Source organism: Eptatretus burgeri, unplaced genomic scaffold, assembly GCF_056783735.1.
Source record: "Eptatretus burgeri isolate ZD-2024b unplaced genomic scaffold, Ebu_testis_v1 Ebu_testis_scaffold_3179, whole genome shotgun sequence".
Lineage (NCBI taxonomy): Eukaryota > Metazoa > Chordata > Myxini > Myxiniformes > Myxinidae > Eptatretus > Eptatretus burgeri.
In genome coordinates, this window is record NW_028225127.1 from 84415 (window position 1) to 102147 (window position 17733).

The 17733-nt window shown below is 47.8% G+C and overlaps 1 protein-coding gene and 2 non-coding genes across 4 annotated transcripts in view; 1 reads left to right on the plus strand and 2 right to left on the minus strand.

The window, feature by feature from the left end:
- The window catches only part of LOC147006409 (F-box/LRR-repeat protein 4-like), a 58378-nt gene extending 44709 nt beyond the window's left edge, over positions 1 to 13669 (minus strand). The window contains exon 1 of one of the 2 annotated variants that reach the window (XM_085868885.1): positions 13533 to 13669. In XM_085868885.1, coding sequence (XP_085725011.1) covers positions 13533 to 13568 — 36 coding nt within the window. In that variant the 5' untranslated portion in view covers positions 13569 to 13669. Of the gene's footprint in view, positions 1 to 7005; positions 7278 to 13532 lie in introns of those variants that run through there. The other variant, XM_085868884.1, reaches the window with a different exon arrangement.
- A 1997-nt stretch (positions 13670 to 15666) lies between these two features.
- TRNAA-CGC (transfer RNA alanine (anticodon CGC)) lies at positions 15667 to 15738 on the minus strand. Its single transcript has one exon. It is a non-coding gene; the product is annotated as a tRNA-Ala (tRNA).
- A 584-nt stretch (positions 15739 to 16322) lies between these two features.
- TRNAA-UGC (transfer RNA alanine (anticodon UGC)) lies at positions 16323 to 16394 on the plus strand. Its single transcript has one exon. It is a non-coding gene; the product is annotated as a tRNA-Ala (tRNA).
- Positions 16395 to 17733: the final 1339 nt, after the last annotated feature.

Sequence of the window (17733 nt, forward strand, 5' to 3'; positions counted from 1 at the left end):
CATGGTGCGATGAGTGATTGGGGGGAGGAGTGACTCCCGCCCAAGGGACCCCGGGGTCAGTATAAAGTGAGTTAGGGGGTTAGTCAAATTGAAAAATGGAGGTCGTTTTGTTGTTGGTGGGAAAGTAGGCTCGAGACCCATTTGGAGGGGTGCAGGAGCCCTGTTGACGGGCTTGGGAGCGTGGCTGCGAAAGGTGAGTATCGCTGAGTGGGTACCCCGGGCACCAGGCTAGTCGGCCGTGGTAGGCCAAGGGCCCATGGGGGGCCGGGATAGCGTAGTGGGCACGGGTGCGCCTGCTTGGTGCGGGGGCCCGGGGCGCCATTAGCCGCGTGGGCAGTGTTGTGGGCACGGGTGACCCTCGGAAAGGGGCCCAGGAGGCCGGCCTGCCACGTGTGCGTTTCAGGGGAGGTGCCATGGGGGGCACTCCCCGGTGTTAGGGAGCTGGTAGGCTCGGAGGCAGTGTAGTGCCCGGGGGTGCCATAGCGGGAGAATCGGCAGAGGGTCGTGCCTGCCAAAGGGAGCCACGTGTCCCAGCCATGAGACCGTGTGAGGGCACGGAGAGAAAATTGGGGGGTGAGGCCCGAAATTGTGAGGACACCAACACAGGCGACGGGAATCTGGGTTGTTAGAACCAATAGTTTAAGCGAGAGGCGCTTGTTGAAAGCCCCGGGGTAATTTAACAGTTAAATGGTTAGGGTAGATTAGGAAGTGTACCCCTCCGCACCATCCATCCCCTCGCTCTCGTTGTGGGCCGCTGGACCCACTTTGGTTATAGATCGCCGAACTCTGGAGAGGCCATTCTGAGGCTTCGTTGGGCCTCGACACAGGACGTTAACTCTCCCTTGTTCCCCTCCGGGAAGGGAACGTAGGGGTTGGGAGTAGGCTAGGTGACAGGATAGGTTAGCCGAACAAGGACGATAAAGGGGGTTAGGGGACGATTTATAGTGGGGGAGTAAAAATAAAAACAACAAAAAAATAAGTTGGGGCTAAATTGGGGTTTGACAAATTAAGGGAGTGGGTATGTACAGTGACAGGCAAAGGCGATAGGTTGGGAGGGAGACAGGTAGGTAGGTCCGAGCCCGCCTTCCGAGTGGCCAGCACCACCGCACTCCCTCCACCAACCTCCACTGAACGGCAAAAGCTGGCCAGCTTCATCTGCTGGCTGTGTGCTGCAAGGCCTGTGCCGGCCGGATCATCTGCAGCTGTGGTACTTCAAGGCCTGTGCCGGCCAGTTCATCTGCGGGCTGTGTTTGCCTGCAGCGGCCTTCTTCTGCGGGCTGTGTTTGCCTGATCACCTTTGCCATGCCATGCCCACTGCCCATGTTCACCAGCCCCGTTCAATTTTTGCTTTGCCCCCCCCCTGTTCATTTCCATGTGCGCCAGGATCCGCAAGGCAACAGTTTGCAAGCTGCGAGAACTGCCCTGTTGGCGGCTACAACACGGGCCTGCAGTGGCGGCCCGTGCACCGTGTTTGTGTTCATCCATCCATTCGTTGTGCTCATTGCGTGTGCCACTTGAGCTGGCACGGAGACTGCATTTGTGCAGCCCATGCACCGTTGTGGTTCACTGAGTTCAATTCAAACCATCCATCCATCCATTCGTTGTGTTCATTGCGTGTGCCACTTGAGCTGGCACGGAGACTGCGTTTGTGCAGCCCATGCACCGTTCTGGTTCACTGCGTTCAGTTCAAAAGGGAAGGCCTTGGACTGCGTGTGAGCAGCCAGCCACGTTCCCTGTCACCTGCATTGTTTTGAGCCAGAGACTGCATGCGAGCAGCCTGGCTCCCTGTTAACTGCTTTTCTTTTGCAGAGTTCATTGATCCTGGGCCATGGTTTAGTGTAAAATTTGTCAGTTAAGGTTAAGATGTACTGTACATATGAGTGCGCCCCCGGCATGTATGTCTTAGCGCCGGCAATTTTATTTAAGTCGTCCGTGTGAGTGAGTTTGTTTAGGTAGTTACGCAGCCCTCAGGTTATTTATTTTGGGGACACGAATACCATGAATGTCGCACTCAGGGATCCGTAGGTAAAATGTACTAGGGGAAAACTACACATGATGGCACACGAAAATTTGACGACTCGGGACGAGTCTGTAAAAAGGGGAGGGGGTAGTGTTGTGGTTACCAAATTCGCAAACCACCATTCAGGTCCCTTAGGTGAGGTATCTCGGTAAGTACATGTGTAGTTAGGCCCAAACCCGTTGTCTCGTGGGAATACATGTCATTTATGCGTGCTGCGACTCTTCAGGATAGCCGTTTTTCTTTTACTATCTTTAATTTGGACCAACCGCCATTGTTACCACCACCAGCCACAACATCAACCACCAACCACAACGCCGCTTCACCACAACCGCCACGACCTTCACGTCACACCTCGCAACCGTCGCATCGCCACCGTTCTTGCGCCGCTTGTGGGTACCGGTGTTGGACTCGTGCAGGGCGCGCGCCGAACAGCGTGTACAAAATCACGGATTTTGTGCTTCAAAAACGGATCAAAAACGACACACGCCCACTTTTTGCCGTCCAATCGGTGAGCGAGGGGCGAATTGGCCCCGCCCCCAGGGCGTTGGAGGGCGATCGATATATGCAAATTTATGGATCAAAAAGCATTCACGCCCACTTTTTCTCGGGCCAATGGGGAGCGAGGTGAAAGGTCGAAGGGAGGGGGTCAAAGATGAGAGGGCGAAGCCACGGGGCTGATATAAGCGACCGTGTTCGTCAGATCTGCATTGTCGCATTTGCTTTTTGTGTAAATTGCATTGTGTTTTTCTTTTCTGTGTGCTTTTGGTGGAATTGAATATGTGTGCTTTCCGTTCGTCGCGAATAAATGTGCTTTGTGTTGAACTGTTTCCCGCTTCGCTTCGTCATTTCCTTCATTGAATCCTCATCTTGCTTCACGTAAAGGGTTGGTAGTGGGCTGAATACGCCCGATAATTAATCGAACCGTCGAGGTCGACGATAACACCGCTCGGTTATCCCGATAGTACGGAACGGGTCGCTTAAGTGGCCCGTGTCCGAAGTCGACCTGCGGCGAGGTGCGATCGCCCGGTCTACCCTCCGCGTGGGTACTTAGGTAGGTCGAATTTGGCGAGCAACCCTATCCCACGCGGGGGCTGATTGGCTCGATCGCGGTGAGACCGAAAGGTCCACCAGTGACTGGTTCCCGGCGTTAGTCCGAGAGGGTCACGACTGGATTGTCCGTCCGGTGGGCGACGTGCCGCGATTCGAGTTACGTGGCCGTCAGCACGCCGGCGGGCGCGAATCCGTAACAATATTAATAAAGTGTTCACCAGTGGTGGTACGTAATAATACGCATCGCAATCAACGTGCTGAGATAAATCACACTCAGTATGGAGACAATGCAAATTTGTAACACGTTGCAACAGTTTTCCAGCCCATCACCGCGTGTACTATAACCAGTCACTCGCCTGTAAAAATTAACAAAGACAAATATCTTACGCCTTTTTATATATAATTTTGTTCAAGGTGGAAAGATTCTCTTTCAGATTCTGTTGTTTTAATTGTGAGCATGGAGATCTGACACTCGCACATATTTTTCTCCTCGAGCACCTCGTCTCTTTTTCTCAGCACATCCTGATTATTGTCTTTCAACATCGACACATCTCGGAGGAGTCCATCGATGCAATTTTTTTCCTCCTCAATAATGGAATCTTTTTCAAGCATCACCCTTGAAAATTCATCGTTCTCAGCATTTATTCGAGAGACCTCAGTTTTCAGCTCTTCGATATGAAGACAGCAATGGCAACATTCACACAAAAAGTCAAAGACGTACAGCAATCTAACATGAAACTCAAACTTAGCAAGAAAACTGTTGCAAAGAAATTTTTTTTAATTTTTTTTTTGCAGTTAGCCGTGACAAACAAATATCTTACGCCTGCAGTGTAGGCGTAATGATGGAGAATGATTATGTCAGATGTTGCGTTATAATGATTTTAAAAGCAATACTCTGACAATCAGTTACTTTACTTACATGTTAATTCTGTTATTCTCTCCTTTTGATAAAATACTCGTAAACGAGATTACTATCTACACAACACAACCACCTACTACCACTTCTCAAGGCACACTGGCAGCTGGCTGAGTGATGACTCGTGACTCGTCACTCAAGGACACAAGCCACTCTTTGTCGCACCCCCAGGGGGTGCGGGCACCCCAGGTTGGGAACCCCTGGTCTAGAGTCTAGACTCTAAAGGTACACACACTCACCTCCAAGCCATCTAGCCTGGGTTTGAATCCCGACCCAGCTACAAACTGTAATCCTGGTGTTTCACAGGAAGGATGATTCATCAACGTGTGTGTCGTCCGTCGCATGGACGTTAAAGAGCCCATGGTGTCCTTCCTGAAGAGGGGGGTGAGCCATTGCCGGCACCATGGACTAGTTACAAATTCCTGCCCGAACCAGCATGGGGCACTGCATCAGTAGCACAGCCGCACCCTCAGCCAAAGATGCTACCCTGAAGCCCTGTGCTGCATAAGGACAAAGAAAAAGTACAAAAGGACAATTATGGTCAAGAGATGAACTTTACTACATCTCCATTACTCCCACACTCCAGTTGAGTGGTGAAACAATACACCACATACCACACCACACACCACACTCTCCCGATATGAAATCTAAAGAACTCCTTCATTGTGTGATTGAAACAATACACCACACACCACATCCACACTCTCCCGATATGAAATCTAAAGAACTTTATTGTGTGATTGAAACAAGTGCAGATGGCAACGAGACCATTTATTGTTCTCGACCAACAAGACCGGGTACATGTTGTCGTTATTGTTGTTGTTTCGTATGCATCCTGTGGCTGCTGATTGCATAATTTTCTGGACTGTGCCGCTGATGCAGTGCCCCTGTTTACCAGCAATCTGCTATTCATTTTGCCGACCTCGGAAGGATGACAGGCCGAGTCAACCCAACTGGTGTTATTTTCAACCTCAGATCTTAAGCCAGTAACAGCCGCTTTAACCATGAAGCCAACACCAGGCTTTCTGGGTACATTCAATCACTTGGCGGTCTGAATATGACGACCACAAGGTCGTCTTCCTATGGAACTAATTGGCGAGCCTCAATTAACGGATTTCAGGGGGTGGTTGGGATGGTGAGGTGCAGAAGATGTGGGGATTGACATTCGGTAGTTGGAGGAAGGAAGAGACATTTTAAAAACGTCCGGGTAGTGATGACAAAGGGTAAAAGGGAAACAAACAGACGAGATCGTGGGGGAAAATAAAGCATGTAGAATAAACACAAACAAGGCTAACAAGCTGCAAACAGCCCCCTTTTTGAAAGGGTCTATCCTCTTGGAGCCATGACAGCCATAATTGGAGGCAACCAGGCCTGTGCAGCATTTTATACATGACCCTAAGCATGCTGGGATGTCAGGTGCTAAATTAACGCGTGGGCCACACCTCGGTGTGGAAGTTCGTGCTATCAATCTACACTCATTTACCCAGGGGTTTCCAATATTTTGTCCACTATCTGTCGATCAAATGTTATTAAAAAAAAAAAAACCAGGTAACCAGTCCATTTATACAACGAAGATGTCATTGAACTCCTGCTATCATCATGTAAGACCGGTCAGAGGATCAACATACTCCCAAAGCAAACGATTATAATTGGTCATTTCGTCCCTTTTAGACTCGCGAGCAGAAAGACTTGAAGACTCGGAGAATTAAACCAAAAAGGGTCATCGGTACCTGCACAGAGCAGACTCTTCACCTTCATCCCATGACTTGGCCAGAATCCGAACCACGTGTCCAGGGTGGTGCATCTGCGAGACCGAGACCCTGGTCGGGAAGACGGGTTGGCGAAAAGTAACTCGATGAAATCCTGGCTTTTAAACCACTCGGGATTCTTGGGACGACGTCCGGGTGTCCATCGGGACAAGCGGTCCCAGGACGTCCCGTACGTGCTCGGCACGGCCACGTACGCGAAGTCCCCGGCGAACGGATATATGTCAGGTGGACCCACCAGGTTTCTGGTGGTAATCCCTCCGCACTTGGAGCTCAGATCCAGAACTTGGTTCACGCACTGAGACAGCTCGGGAAAAGACTGCTGCGGGAACAAACCGTCTGTGTCTTCCTGCGGTCCGCGTCCATCTCCATGATGTTGGTTTATCCTGGTCCTCTTGAACAGGAAATGCAGAGCAGGCTCAACATGAAAGTGAATTACATACCGTAGTTGGAATAGAATCCACAATCGTAATCCAGCGCGTGGAGATCACGTGATCATTCATTTATTGCACTTGTTGTTATCAGGAACTCAGATTATTTCATCTCCCCCCCCCTCCCTCCCGGAGTGTTTAATGACATGTGGTTGTGTCGCTCTACCCCCCCCCAAAGCCCTTTCCTCACTCTCCCTCTCTTCCTTATTCACCGCCTTCCGAGCCCGCCCCCACCCCTCCTCTCTCCCCCATCCAACTCGCCACCAACCCACCCCCTCCCTCCCGGAGTGTATGGTGACATTTGGTGAGGCGTCACTCCCACACCCCCTTCCGAGCTCCCCCACCCCTCTCTCCCCCCTTCCATCCTCTCCCTCCCCCACCCCTCTCTCCCCCTCCCCTCCATCCTCTCCCTCCCCTCACTCCTCTCTCCCTTCCTCCTTCCCTCTTCTCCCCCCTGCCTTCTTTCTCGTCCCCTCACTCATCTTCTTCTCCTCCCTCCTCTCTCTACAACCCATCCTCTTCTCCCTCTCCTCCCCTCCATCCTCTCAACCTCCTCTATCCTCTCCCACTTCATATTTCCCTGTATTTTCTCGTTATATAAACATCCTCAGCTCGGTTGGATGAACAAGACGAGGTGAGAAAACATCCCGAGCACATGGAACGGATGACCTCGGGTTAATGACGTCGAGTGAATGGAGCAGAATGTTCATGAAGAACAACATGACGTCATTTTATCAAATACGTCAGCGAAGCGACGACTACTTCGGCCGCTCCATCAGATATTTCGTTTCCCGACCGTGAAGAAACCCCAGGACTACTTACTGTAACGGACGAACGACGTCGACGTCCTCCATTTTGGTTCGTTATTGTGGATCGACAAGAGAAACCGAGGTAGTGGTCAACGACCTGGAAAGTACAGGTAAAGGTAACAAAGACTTGCACCTTGTGAGGCCTCCTCGTCCGACATCAACACCGACCATCGTTTCCAGCGAAGTCCACAACCAGGAACATGTGCTGAGAAGTACGTCACCGTTGACTCCCCCGCCAACGTCCGGAAATGACGTTTCGTGTTACGTTCACATGACGTCATCACGTCGTTTCACTCAAAAACCTACTTTAATCTTATCACGGAATGCTTTCCTAGATCTACGAAAATCTAGATTTTCCACACTTCCCGTGTTAAATCGGTGTTGTGCTGATATTTCCAAATAAATTAAACCTTTTGAACTGGCCGGCTGGCCCATCGTGCCTGTGTGACGTTTTACACGAATACTCTTTAAATTTATAATTTCTCCCGGGTTTATCTATGATCCGGATCGTTGATCTGTGTTGCGGATACAACTAAAAAAGCCGAGGTGTGATCCATTACCAATCAGCTTGGAAAGCCCTCGCCAAGTGGCTTAAGCACTCAAGCAAGCACTCCATTCGAAACCGTTGATAAGGAACGGGTGGCTTGGCAAGCGCTACCAAGCTGCTTGTTAACTGAATACACCCCCTGGTGGCGTTTACCAGTTTACGTCAACGGTTTTTTAAAAGCAAAATTTACCGTCAACATCCAGGTAAGCAAACTCATGACTTGGTTACCTGTGGTCAGGTAATCTCGTGATCGTGCCTTGAACATTCACATTGACTACATGGATGGACTTTTGGCTCACTTCTTCGACCAATCAGAGTGGCAGGATTGAGTGACGTCACACATCAGTACCAGGAAGTGTTTAAATGTTCAACATCATGAACGGATATCCTTCGTGAAGACCCTCGAATGGAGTGTCTGATTCACGTTACACAGTCTCAAGAGTGTTGGTTTGGGGGGGGGGCATGGGGGGCATTGGGGGCGCACTCACCAAGCTGCATTGCAATGGTTGAATTTGGATCAAGAATGCCGGACCATTGGATTGCTCACCAACGTGCCGTCAATGTCGATGATATTTGGACGAACGTTGCAAGATGTTCGAGAGAGAGAGAGAGGGGGAGAGAGAGAGGGATAAAGAGAGAGAGAGAGAGGGAGAGAGAGAGGGATAAAGAGAGAGAGAGAGGGAGAGAGAGAGAGAGAGAGAGAGAGAGAGAGAGAGAGAGAGAGAGAGAGAGAGAGAGAGAGAGAGAGAAGAGAGAGAGAGAGAGAGAGAGAGAGAGAGAGAGAGAGAGAGAGAGAGAGAGAGAGAGAGAGAGAGAGAGAGAGAGAGAGAGAGAGAGAGAGAGAGAGAGAGAGAGAGAGAGAGAGAGAGAGAGAGAGAGAGAGAGAGAGAGAGAGAGAGAGAGAGAGAGAGAGAGAGAGAGAGAGAGAGAGAGAGAGAGAGAGAGAGAGAGAGAGAGAGAGAGAGAGAGAGAGAGAGAGAGAGAGAGAGAGAGAGAGAGAGAGAGAGAGAGAGAGAGAGAGAGAGAGAGAGAGAGAGAGAGAGAGAGAGAGAGAGAGACAGAGAGAGAGGGGGAGAGAGATAGAGGGGGAGAGAGAGAGGGAGGGAGAGAGAGAGAGAGAGAGGCGATGGGTATCACAGGAAATGAGATGTGCATCTCAATAATCGCACCATCATACTGTGCACTGTTGCTATGGTTACAAGACTAAAAGTTTCTGCAAGTCAGACGAGGCAAGAGTCTTCGACAAGTGATGATGTAAATTCACCACCTGCGGTCCAGCAGCGGTAGTGGTTTGTGTAGGACTTTTGAAGGTTTGCACCACACGTCAGGAGAAAGAACACTTTTACCGTAGAGAGGGGAAATGTGTTTGTGACCATCTCATGAATAACAGAAACCGAAGATGGGGAAACGTGATGAGGTGTGATGTTATCTATTTCCAAGTTTGAGTCCATGGTTAGATGGAGGTGTTGAGTCATGGACATGTCCACAAGGAAAAGTGTTTATCGCTTAATATATTATCATATAAAGTGATGTATGATTAAAGTTATTCATATGGAGTAATACTTTAAATAAAACAAATAATGATATAAGATTGAATAACGATATTGTATTGCTGTGTGAGTGACTGTGTGGACACAACGTTGAGGTTGTGGGTCCATTGATGTTGAGTAATCTCCTGATGTGGACCTGCGATCGGGGTTGTGGACCCGTCGTTTGGAGAGGTTTGGGCTTAAAGGATCGAAACCTCGATGATAAACGGTGAGCAGCTGATGATCCAGGCAGTTGGGAAATCAGTAAATTGTTTATAAGTTTTTGTTATAACTTAAAATAAAATAATTTTTGTAAGTACTAAGCAGTCCATGATATATCTGTGTGTGTGTGTGTGTGTGTGTGTGTGTGTGTGTGTGTGTGTGTGTGTGTGTGTGTGTGTGTGTGTGTGTGTGTGTGTGTGTGTGTGTGTGTGTGTGTGTGTGTGTGTGTGTGTGTGTGTGTGTGTGTGTGTGTGTGTGTGTGTGTGTGTGTGTGTGTGTGTGTGTGTGTGTGTGTGTGTGTGTGTGTGTCTTGGTATGTCTGGCTTTCCTTTTAGGATGAAGGTGCAGTAATTGATCTGTGTTTTGATCTCCTCCATAACTCCAAAACCATGAAACCGAACAGCCTGCACTTTTGCACGGACACCAGGAAAACTCCAAGGAAGTGCAAGAGTGAAAATCGGGTGTTCCGGTTAATTAAAACACCCCTTCTGAAGATAATTAACGGCCTTATTTTATTCTATCCTTTATCAGGCGCCATCTTTGGTCATCCCTCCTGTCTGGGGTCTGAAGGCGTATCCGAGGTAACCTCGCTGCTGCATAAAGGCGCCCATGTTTTTTGGCCTGCTCAACCATGCCTTGACTTGGAACAGGCGGTAACGATTTCTTATCGAGAAAGTTAATTTTTTTTCACTTTCCTGACTCATATTATCGAACACCTGTTCATCAAAGCCGTGAATCGCCGGGTACATTGCAACGCTTATCAATGCCTGGAGATGTCAGCGTTTGTGGTTTTATTTAATTTCCGCACATGCGATAACCACGAGAATCTCTTGAACCAAGCTGAACCACAAAATTGAAGCTCCAGAATCGAACTTAGCAGCAGTTATGACTGAAAAAAGTGTTCTGTTTTAATATATGCATTGTCGAGGCTCGTAGAACAGCTTACACACAGAATGTACAACAAGGGGAGCAGGAGAGGGAAGGACAAACCAGTGGGGAACAGAGACATGAGGAGATCTGTGGAAGGGAGAGGGATGGGGTGGGGAACATGGGGAATACAAGATGGATATTACAGGGACTTACAGGAAGGAAAGCAGTGATTTGGAGGTGGTGGGTGTGGGGTGGATTAAAGGGGGAAGAAAAGGTGATGGTTTTGGATGGAGGAAAATATGGGATGGTGGTGAACAGCTGGTTTCAAGGCCTATAGGGAAGAGTAGGATTGAAGAGTGTGTGGGAGTTTGTTCCAGAGGGGTTTTCTTTTGTGGATCTTGTCGAGGCTCGTATGAAAGCGAACACACAACACCACAGCAAGGGAGGCATGAGACAAGAGGGGCAGGAGTGGGAAGGACAAAACAGTGGGGAACAGAGACATTGGAAGATCTGTGGAAGGGAGAGGGATGGGGTGGGGAACATGGGGAATACAAGATGGATATTACAGGGACTTTCAGGAAGGAAAGCAGGGAATTTGAAGGTGGGCTTGGGGTGGATTTACGGGGGTATAAAAGATTGAGGATAAGACGTGGTGGTGAACAGCTGTTTTGAAGGCCTGGAGGGAGGAATGGGATTGAACAGAGTGAGAGAGTACATTCCAAAGGCGGGAAAAAAGAGGAATGAAAGAGTGAAGGTGAGCAGCGATTCGTGATTTTGGTAGTTTTAGCAGAAGGGGGTTGTTGGCGGACCTTGAGCACCCTGCGGAAATGTGGGGACATATCGCAGACACAGCAGGGGTGGGCGGGGCGTGAGACTGGAGAGGAGACGGTAAAAGACAGAAAGACCACCGTCCTGCCTGCGGTAAGAGCGTGAGAGACCCAAAGACTCAGCCTCATCGCGGGAGATGCCAATGATCCGAAATGCCTTGGTTTCCACTGCGCGAAGCCGAGAAAGGTGGGAGGCAGGCGCACCAGCCCAGAGGGGAGAGCAGTATTCCATCAGGCCATGGATGAAAGCTTTGAAAGTGGTCAGGAGCTCAAGTGGGCTGAGGAAGGACTTTGCACAATGGAGGATTCCCAGTCGGCGACTGGCTTTGGAGGCCAGGTTGGACATGTGACTTTCCCAGGAAAGATCATGGTACATCATGAGACCCAGAAGTTTGAAAGAAAGGACTTCTTCAAGAGGATTGTTGAGAAAGTTGATGGGGGGGGGGTTCTAAACGGTCCTTTCGAAGAGACATAGTTAGAGTGTGAGATTTGTCAGGATTGAAAGACATGTTCCACGTGTTGGACCAGTTTGTGATTTTATCCAGATCTGCAGAGAGCGAAGAAGCTGCTGCTTGCCGGTCTGAGGGATGACAAATGGTACGGCAGAGGGTGGAGTCATCAGCAAAGAGATAAAGAGGATTTTTCCAGAGAGTCGGAGAGATCATTGATGAAAACCAGAAAAAGAACAGGGCCCAGAACGCCACCTTGAGGAACTCCAGCCTGCACAGGAAGAGGGGATGAGAGAACTCCATTTAGGGCCACAAGTTGACTGCGACAGGAGAGGAGGTCTGCGAGCCATGAGTGGAGATGGCCTTGGATCCCAGAGGAAGAGAGTTTGGTGAGCAGGGCAGGATGCCAGACCGTGTCAAAAGCACGCGATATGTCTCAGGATATGGCTCTGATTTAATGTCCAGCATTGAGGACCTCCATCCATTGTTGGGAGAGCAAAAGCGGCATATCCAGGGTAGAGTGACCTGGTCTGAAACCAAATTGATGATCGGAAATCAGAACATTGGAGAAGAAGAAGGATTTAATGTCTGAAGCGATGATGCATTCCATAACCTTGCTGATGATTGGGAGAAGGCTGATTGGTCTGTAGTTGCAGGGATCTGTTTTTGTGCCTTTTTATGCAGGGCGGTAATGTTTGCTGATTTACAAGCAGATGGCAGATCACCTTGAGCAAATGAGAGGGTGAATAGAATAGAGAGAGGGTGAGCAAGAGCAGAGGAGCAGGTTTTTAGGACACGTGGGCTGATCTGGACCGGTTGCAGAATCTGAGTCGAGGTTTGACAGCAAGCTCTCCACCTTGTCAGGAGAAAAGGACAGAGTTCAGGGACAGTTGGGTGTGACTGGGTAAGGTCGGTACAGAAATCGATGGGTTTCAGACACAAGATTTAGTTGCAAACACCGAATTTAGACATTCAGCTTTATCACGTGTGGAATCAGCAGTGCGGCCATTTGTGGTAAAGGAGGGGATGGAGGGGGAACATACACCAGAAACAGATTTGATTAAACGCCACCAGGATTTGGAGGAGGAACAGAGGTTTGAGAGTTCAGTCTTGAGATTAGAAAGATGTTGTTTTCTGGCTCTCCTGAGGGTAGATCCACATTTGTTCCGAGATTTACGGAAGGAACTGAGATTACCCTCAGTTGGGTTTGCTTTCCATGAGGCAAAAGCAAGTTGTTTCAGGACAACTGCCTCGCCACAAACTTCAGTCAACCATGGGTAGGTGGAAGGGTATGACAACTGAAGATAAGATGGGATACATCTGTGTTTGAGCTGGAGCAAATTTCTTTGATAGAATTCCCAGGATGAGTTGATGTTGGAGAAAGTAGAAATGGGAGACCAATCTTGAAGTTTGATGGCTGCTTAAAGTCCCTGCAAGTTGGCCTCAGTTAAATGCAGGGTATCTCAAAAAGTTGTGGACGATTTTGGATGAAATTTGGTGGGCTCGTTGAGTGTGTGACAGGGACGAATTGATTACATTTTGATGAAGATACAAATACGGATCCAGATATTAATATCTTTCAAGTGATTCTTCCAGCAATGACAGATTGAGAGACGAGTTACGACAAAACTAGGTCGATGAGTTGGTTGGGTGACAAGAACAAGCCGATGAGATTTTGATTCGGGTTCAGGTCCAGATCAGGGCTGTTAGTTTGATACAAAACGTAAACTTTTCACGCTGCGCACATGCCACATCCTCCACCATTTGCCGCCGATTCCCCAAGACACGCGTTGAGATTCCCGCCAAGTTGAGCCCCCATCCTGGTCTCCACGTCAGCCACAAGCTGCGTCAGCATGGCCATTGTGTCGTGATGTACCGGGGATGCCAACCTGGTGTCCTGCGGCGTCTGCTCCATTGGGGGGCAACGTGCTAATGGTCGGGGGTCAAAAAGGATACCCAGCAGTGGTTTAGGTGGTGAATGACAGGAAGGAAACATCATCACGCTTGAACTTTCTTTTCCATGATAAATATCGGATCTTATAAACTCTCATCCTGGTGCTTCACAGACCGGGTGTTGGTGGCATCAATGAGCATACCTTCATCTGTAGGTGACGGAAAGCCACTTGTCTCATCAGGCAGTATTTGCTTTGGCAGGTCGAAGATCCCACTGTCGTCCCCAAAACAATGAGACCATGGTGTGCCGGTGCAGTGGTCCCACAAAGAGAGTAAATATTCATCTGATTTGGTGCAATTAAAAAAGACAAATTACTCCACCGTACACCCAAGAAGTAAGCTAGACATAACAACACACACACACACACACACACACACACACACACACACACACACACACACACACACACACACACACACACACACACACACACACACACAGATATATCATGGACTGCTTAGTACTTACAAAAATTATTTTATTTGAACTAATAACCAATTTACTGATTTCTTAACTGCCCGGATCATCCACCGGGAACCGTTGATCATCGAGGTTTCAATCCTTTCATCCCAGAAACGAGAGTGAAGAGGAATTCGGATGATGACGTCATGAGGTATAACAAGGTATCCCAGGTGTACAGGTGGGAGGATAACCTGGATGGGATTCCCATTTACTATTCATTAGCAAACTTGATGGGGATTTGTACCTTGGGGGGAATAACAAGTACCGGGTATATTGTTGTTACAGTCACTCTGTAGAGTTATATTATTATTATTATTATTATTATTATTAACTAGTACGGGCCGATCGGTGAATCCCAGTATGTGCAGCCCTCTCTCGCCCCTCTCTCGTCCCCCCTCTCTCTCTCCCCCCTCTCTTCCGCCTCGTCTCGCCCTTCCTCTCTCCCGCCTCCTCTCTCGCCCCCACTCTCATCCCCCTCTCCCGTCCGCCTCTCTCGCCCCCTCCTCTCCCCCCTCTCTTGCATTGTGAAGCCCCCTCTCTCTCCTCCTCTCTTGCCCTCTCTCCCCCCCTCTCTCCCCCCTCCTCTCTCCCCCAACCTCTCTCCCCTCTCTCTGTAAATGTATTCACAAATGTCTACCAAGCACAACAATTAATTCAAACCTTTGGAAAAAACAACTTTCAAACCCTTGGCAAACAGGGTTTGAAACGTCATACCAAACGAAGAAGAAGAATTGTGACGTCAATCATGCAAAAACAAAAAAATATATTAATTGTGACGTCATTCGTGACGTCATAGCACCGTGTCCTGTCATTGGTCGACAGATAAATGGCCGGAACTTGGGAATCGATCGTCCGATTGATATCAAACCTTGAAAAGGCACATCCGTGGGTCCCCGGCAATATTCCTGGCAAGTTTCAATCAGATCGGACCGTCAATCGTGCAAAAAAATAAATAAATCAATAAATAAACAAACAAGCAGTCATAGACTGGAACTTACGAAATCGTCAACTTGACCTCTGACCTTGTCTAATAAAAGCTGTCTCCAGAGAAGGTCGCGACGCTTCTACCACAAGAAACCACAAGTTTCTACGATGATTCTGTACCAAACCATCAAAAATCGAATGTTTGACCTCACTGTGACCTTGACCTTTGACCGATTTTGACCAAAATCTAATCAGCGCGAGCCATCACCATCCTGCATCACGTGGTGTAATTTGACATTGGTAGCCTCTTCCGTTCTCGAGTTATCGTGCCCACAAACAAACAAACAAACAAACAAACAAACAAACAGACAAACAAACAAACAAACAGAGGACGGAAGTCACCAATATAATTACGAAATCTAAAGATTTCGTAAGTAACAAACAGACAGACAGACAAAGGGACCCAATTGCAATACCCTTGATGAGGGTAATTAAGAGGTTTAAATGAAACAACAATAAAACATCTCGATGAATCATTTTTGCTTGATGAATCATCATGTGGAGTTTCAAAACGATTCGTTGAGCCACCTCGGAGGAGGAAAGAAAAAAAAAAGAAAAAATGTTAACAATGGATCCACTGCCGAAAGGAAGGACTGACTGACTGACTGACTGAAGTCACTGTGACTGAAGGACATCGTTCAAGAGCTTATTGCACTTGGACGAGCTAAAAAAAAAGTTTTGGACAATGTCACCCGATGGAAAAACAGTTTATACTTTGGGGGAATGTTGCTAAAAACAAGGAGAACCGTGAACGAACAGGTGGAGTTGGTAATTCCCAATTCGAGCGTTTTGTCGCGTCATCTTGAGGCTCTGAGATGTGAGGTAAAAGGTGGAGATGCCGGGAATCGAACCCGGGACCACACACATGCGGAGCGTGCGCTCTCCCTCTGAGCTACATCCCCAGGTACACTCCCTCTCCCCATTATACATGTTTTTATTTTTTATATCCACATTATTTTCAATGAACCACGTTCACACAGATTTTCAAAGGAAATTATTATCGAATAAAAACAATTCTTTGTTTTTTTTTTTTTCAGCTGAGATTTCGAAATCAACGTGATGATTGATCGGGCGGTTTCTGAATGTCGGAAAAATGCAAAATGTCGACCCGCGGGTGGAGAAACAAGACTTGTCAAATGGACGACGACACTCGGTTGTGTGAAGGAGCGGACGGGGAGCATCCGCTCTCAGTCGATGACTCAAACTTCAATACAGCTGTTCATACCAGACGTTTAAAACAAAACTGGTGTTCGTGTTGATTCGTTGATCGACACTCAGCGTTTAAAAAGGACAGAACACGCACGGACAACCGCACGTTGGCAATGCTGCCGCAGGCTCGGATGGGCCTCGTGCCTCCTTCTGTGGTCAAGGCCAAAGCTCCTTGTGAAGGAACACGGATTATTATCACTTCTCATAAATTTCTTGAAATAAAACATGACATGTATATATATATATATACATTAAATACATGGCATGTGTACATATTGGGGATGTAGCTCAGTGGTAGAGCGCATGCTTTGCATGTATGAGGCCCCGGGATCCATCCCCGGCATCTCCACTTTTTACATTATGACGGGTCTCGCTATTGGCTCAATGAAGGCACGTGACGAAATATCGGAAGTTGTTGTTGTTGTTGTTTTTTTTTAGCCGATAAAACCTTTCGGACGCTGCTCTTGGACACATTTGTCCTTGTTTTTTTTCCCTTTCCCCCCTCATCTCCACCTGATCCAATTCCTCCACAATCCAATCGAAACGACTCACTGACATTCTCAACAAAGCACCTTCACCCGCTAATCTTTTTTTTGACGTCCGTGTCATTTTTCAACATCCCTCTCTGTCCTTTTTTTTGTCTTCTACTGCAGCAAATGTTTGAATCCGTGAGGGAATTCGCGATGATAAACATGAAATGTCATGAACAACGTTTTCCTTGGAATCATCTCGACGCTCGACGGAAGTGACCAAGAAAGGTCGTTTCGCAGACGAAGTCATCGAGCTGCGATACTCAGGAAGTACTTACGATCCAACTTGGTTGTGCAGACCAACTCCGCCGTCAGTACGGATTGCAGTCGTATTTTGTTCTTTGGTTTGTTTCAAATCAGTAACGAATCACATTGTTCCCATCGTTTCCCGTCATGATGCATGACATTACATGGGCGGTGTATAGTTAAAGAAAGTTGGTTGCATCGATCTCTCAAAACGGAACCTTTTAAAATCCAAGCATTCATTTTCGGTTGTCGACTTTTTGGGTTTGATTCCTCAGAGGATAAAAACCGATAATATTATATTGGTTCGCGGGCGCCAGTGGTGACCACTGTTTGAGTTGTGTCTGTCTGTCTGTCTGTCTGTCTGTGTGACTCTCTCCAGAGCATAGCTCCGTGACGCTTGATGCGATCTTGATGAAACTTAGACACAAGCTGGATGTTATGGTCTGGTTGTGTCTTTTTGTATGAGGGGCGTCCCACGCCCCTTGTGGGTGGAGCCACGACCACTTGAACATTTTATTTATTTTTTATATCCTCAAGGAGGATCTCTAAGTCTTCCTCACGTTGTTGTTCTTCATCTTCTTCTTGTGGACTTTTTCGTTTCACATCCTACAGTTTTCATCGAAACTTCCTCAAACTTGGCATATATATGTAAAAATTCCCTGCGCAGAGAGTAACCATCTCCGATTTTGAAAATTCCTCCAAGAAAAAAAAAGTTATGACGTCAAAATATCTCCACTAATGGAAATCGCTGCAAAAAATTATCTCTGAAACGAGGCAAGCTTTTTGAATTGTTTGCGGGAATCGAACAGGGCATTAGCAGAGATTAATTACCGCACATACGATACATTACTCTGACGTCATATCAATTTTTATGACTTCATCCCTATTTTTTTTGACATTATTTGTTTCACA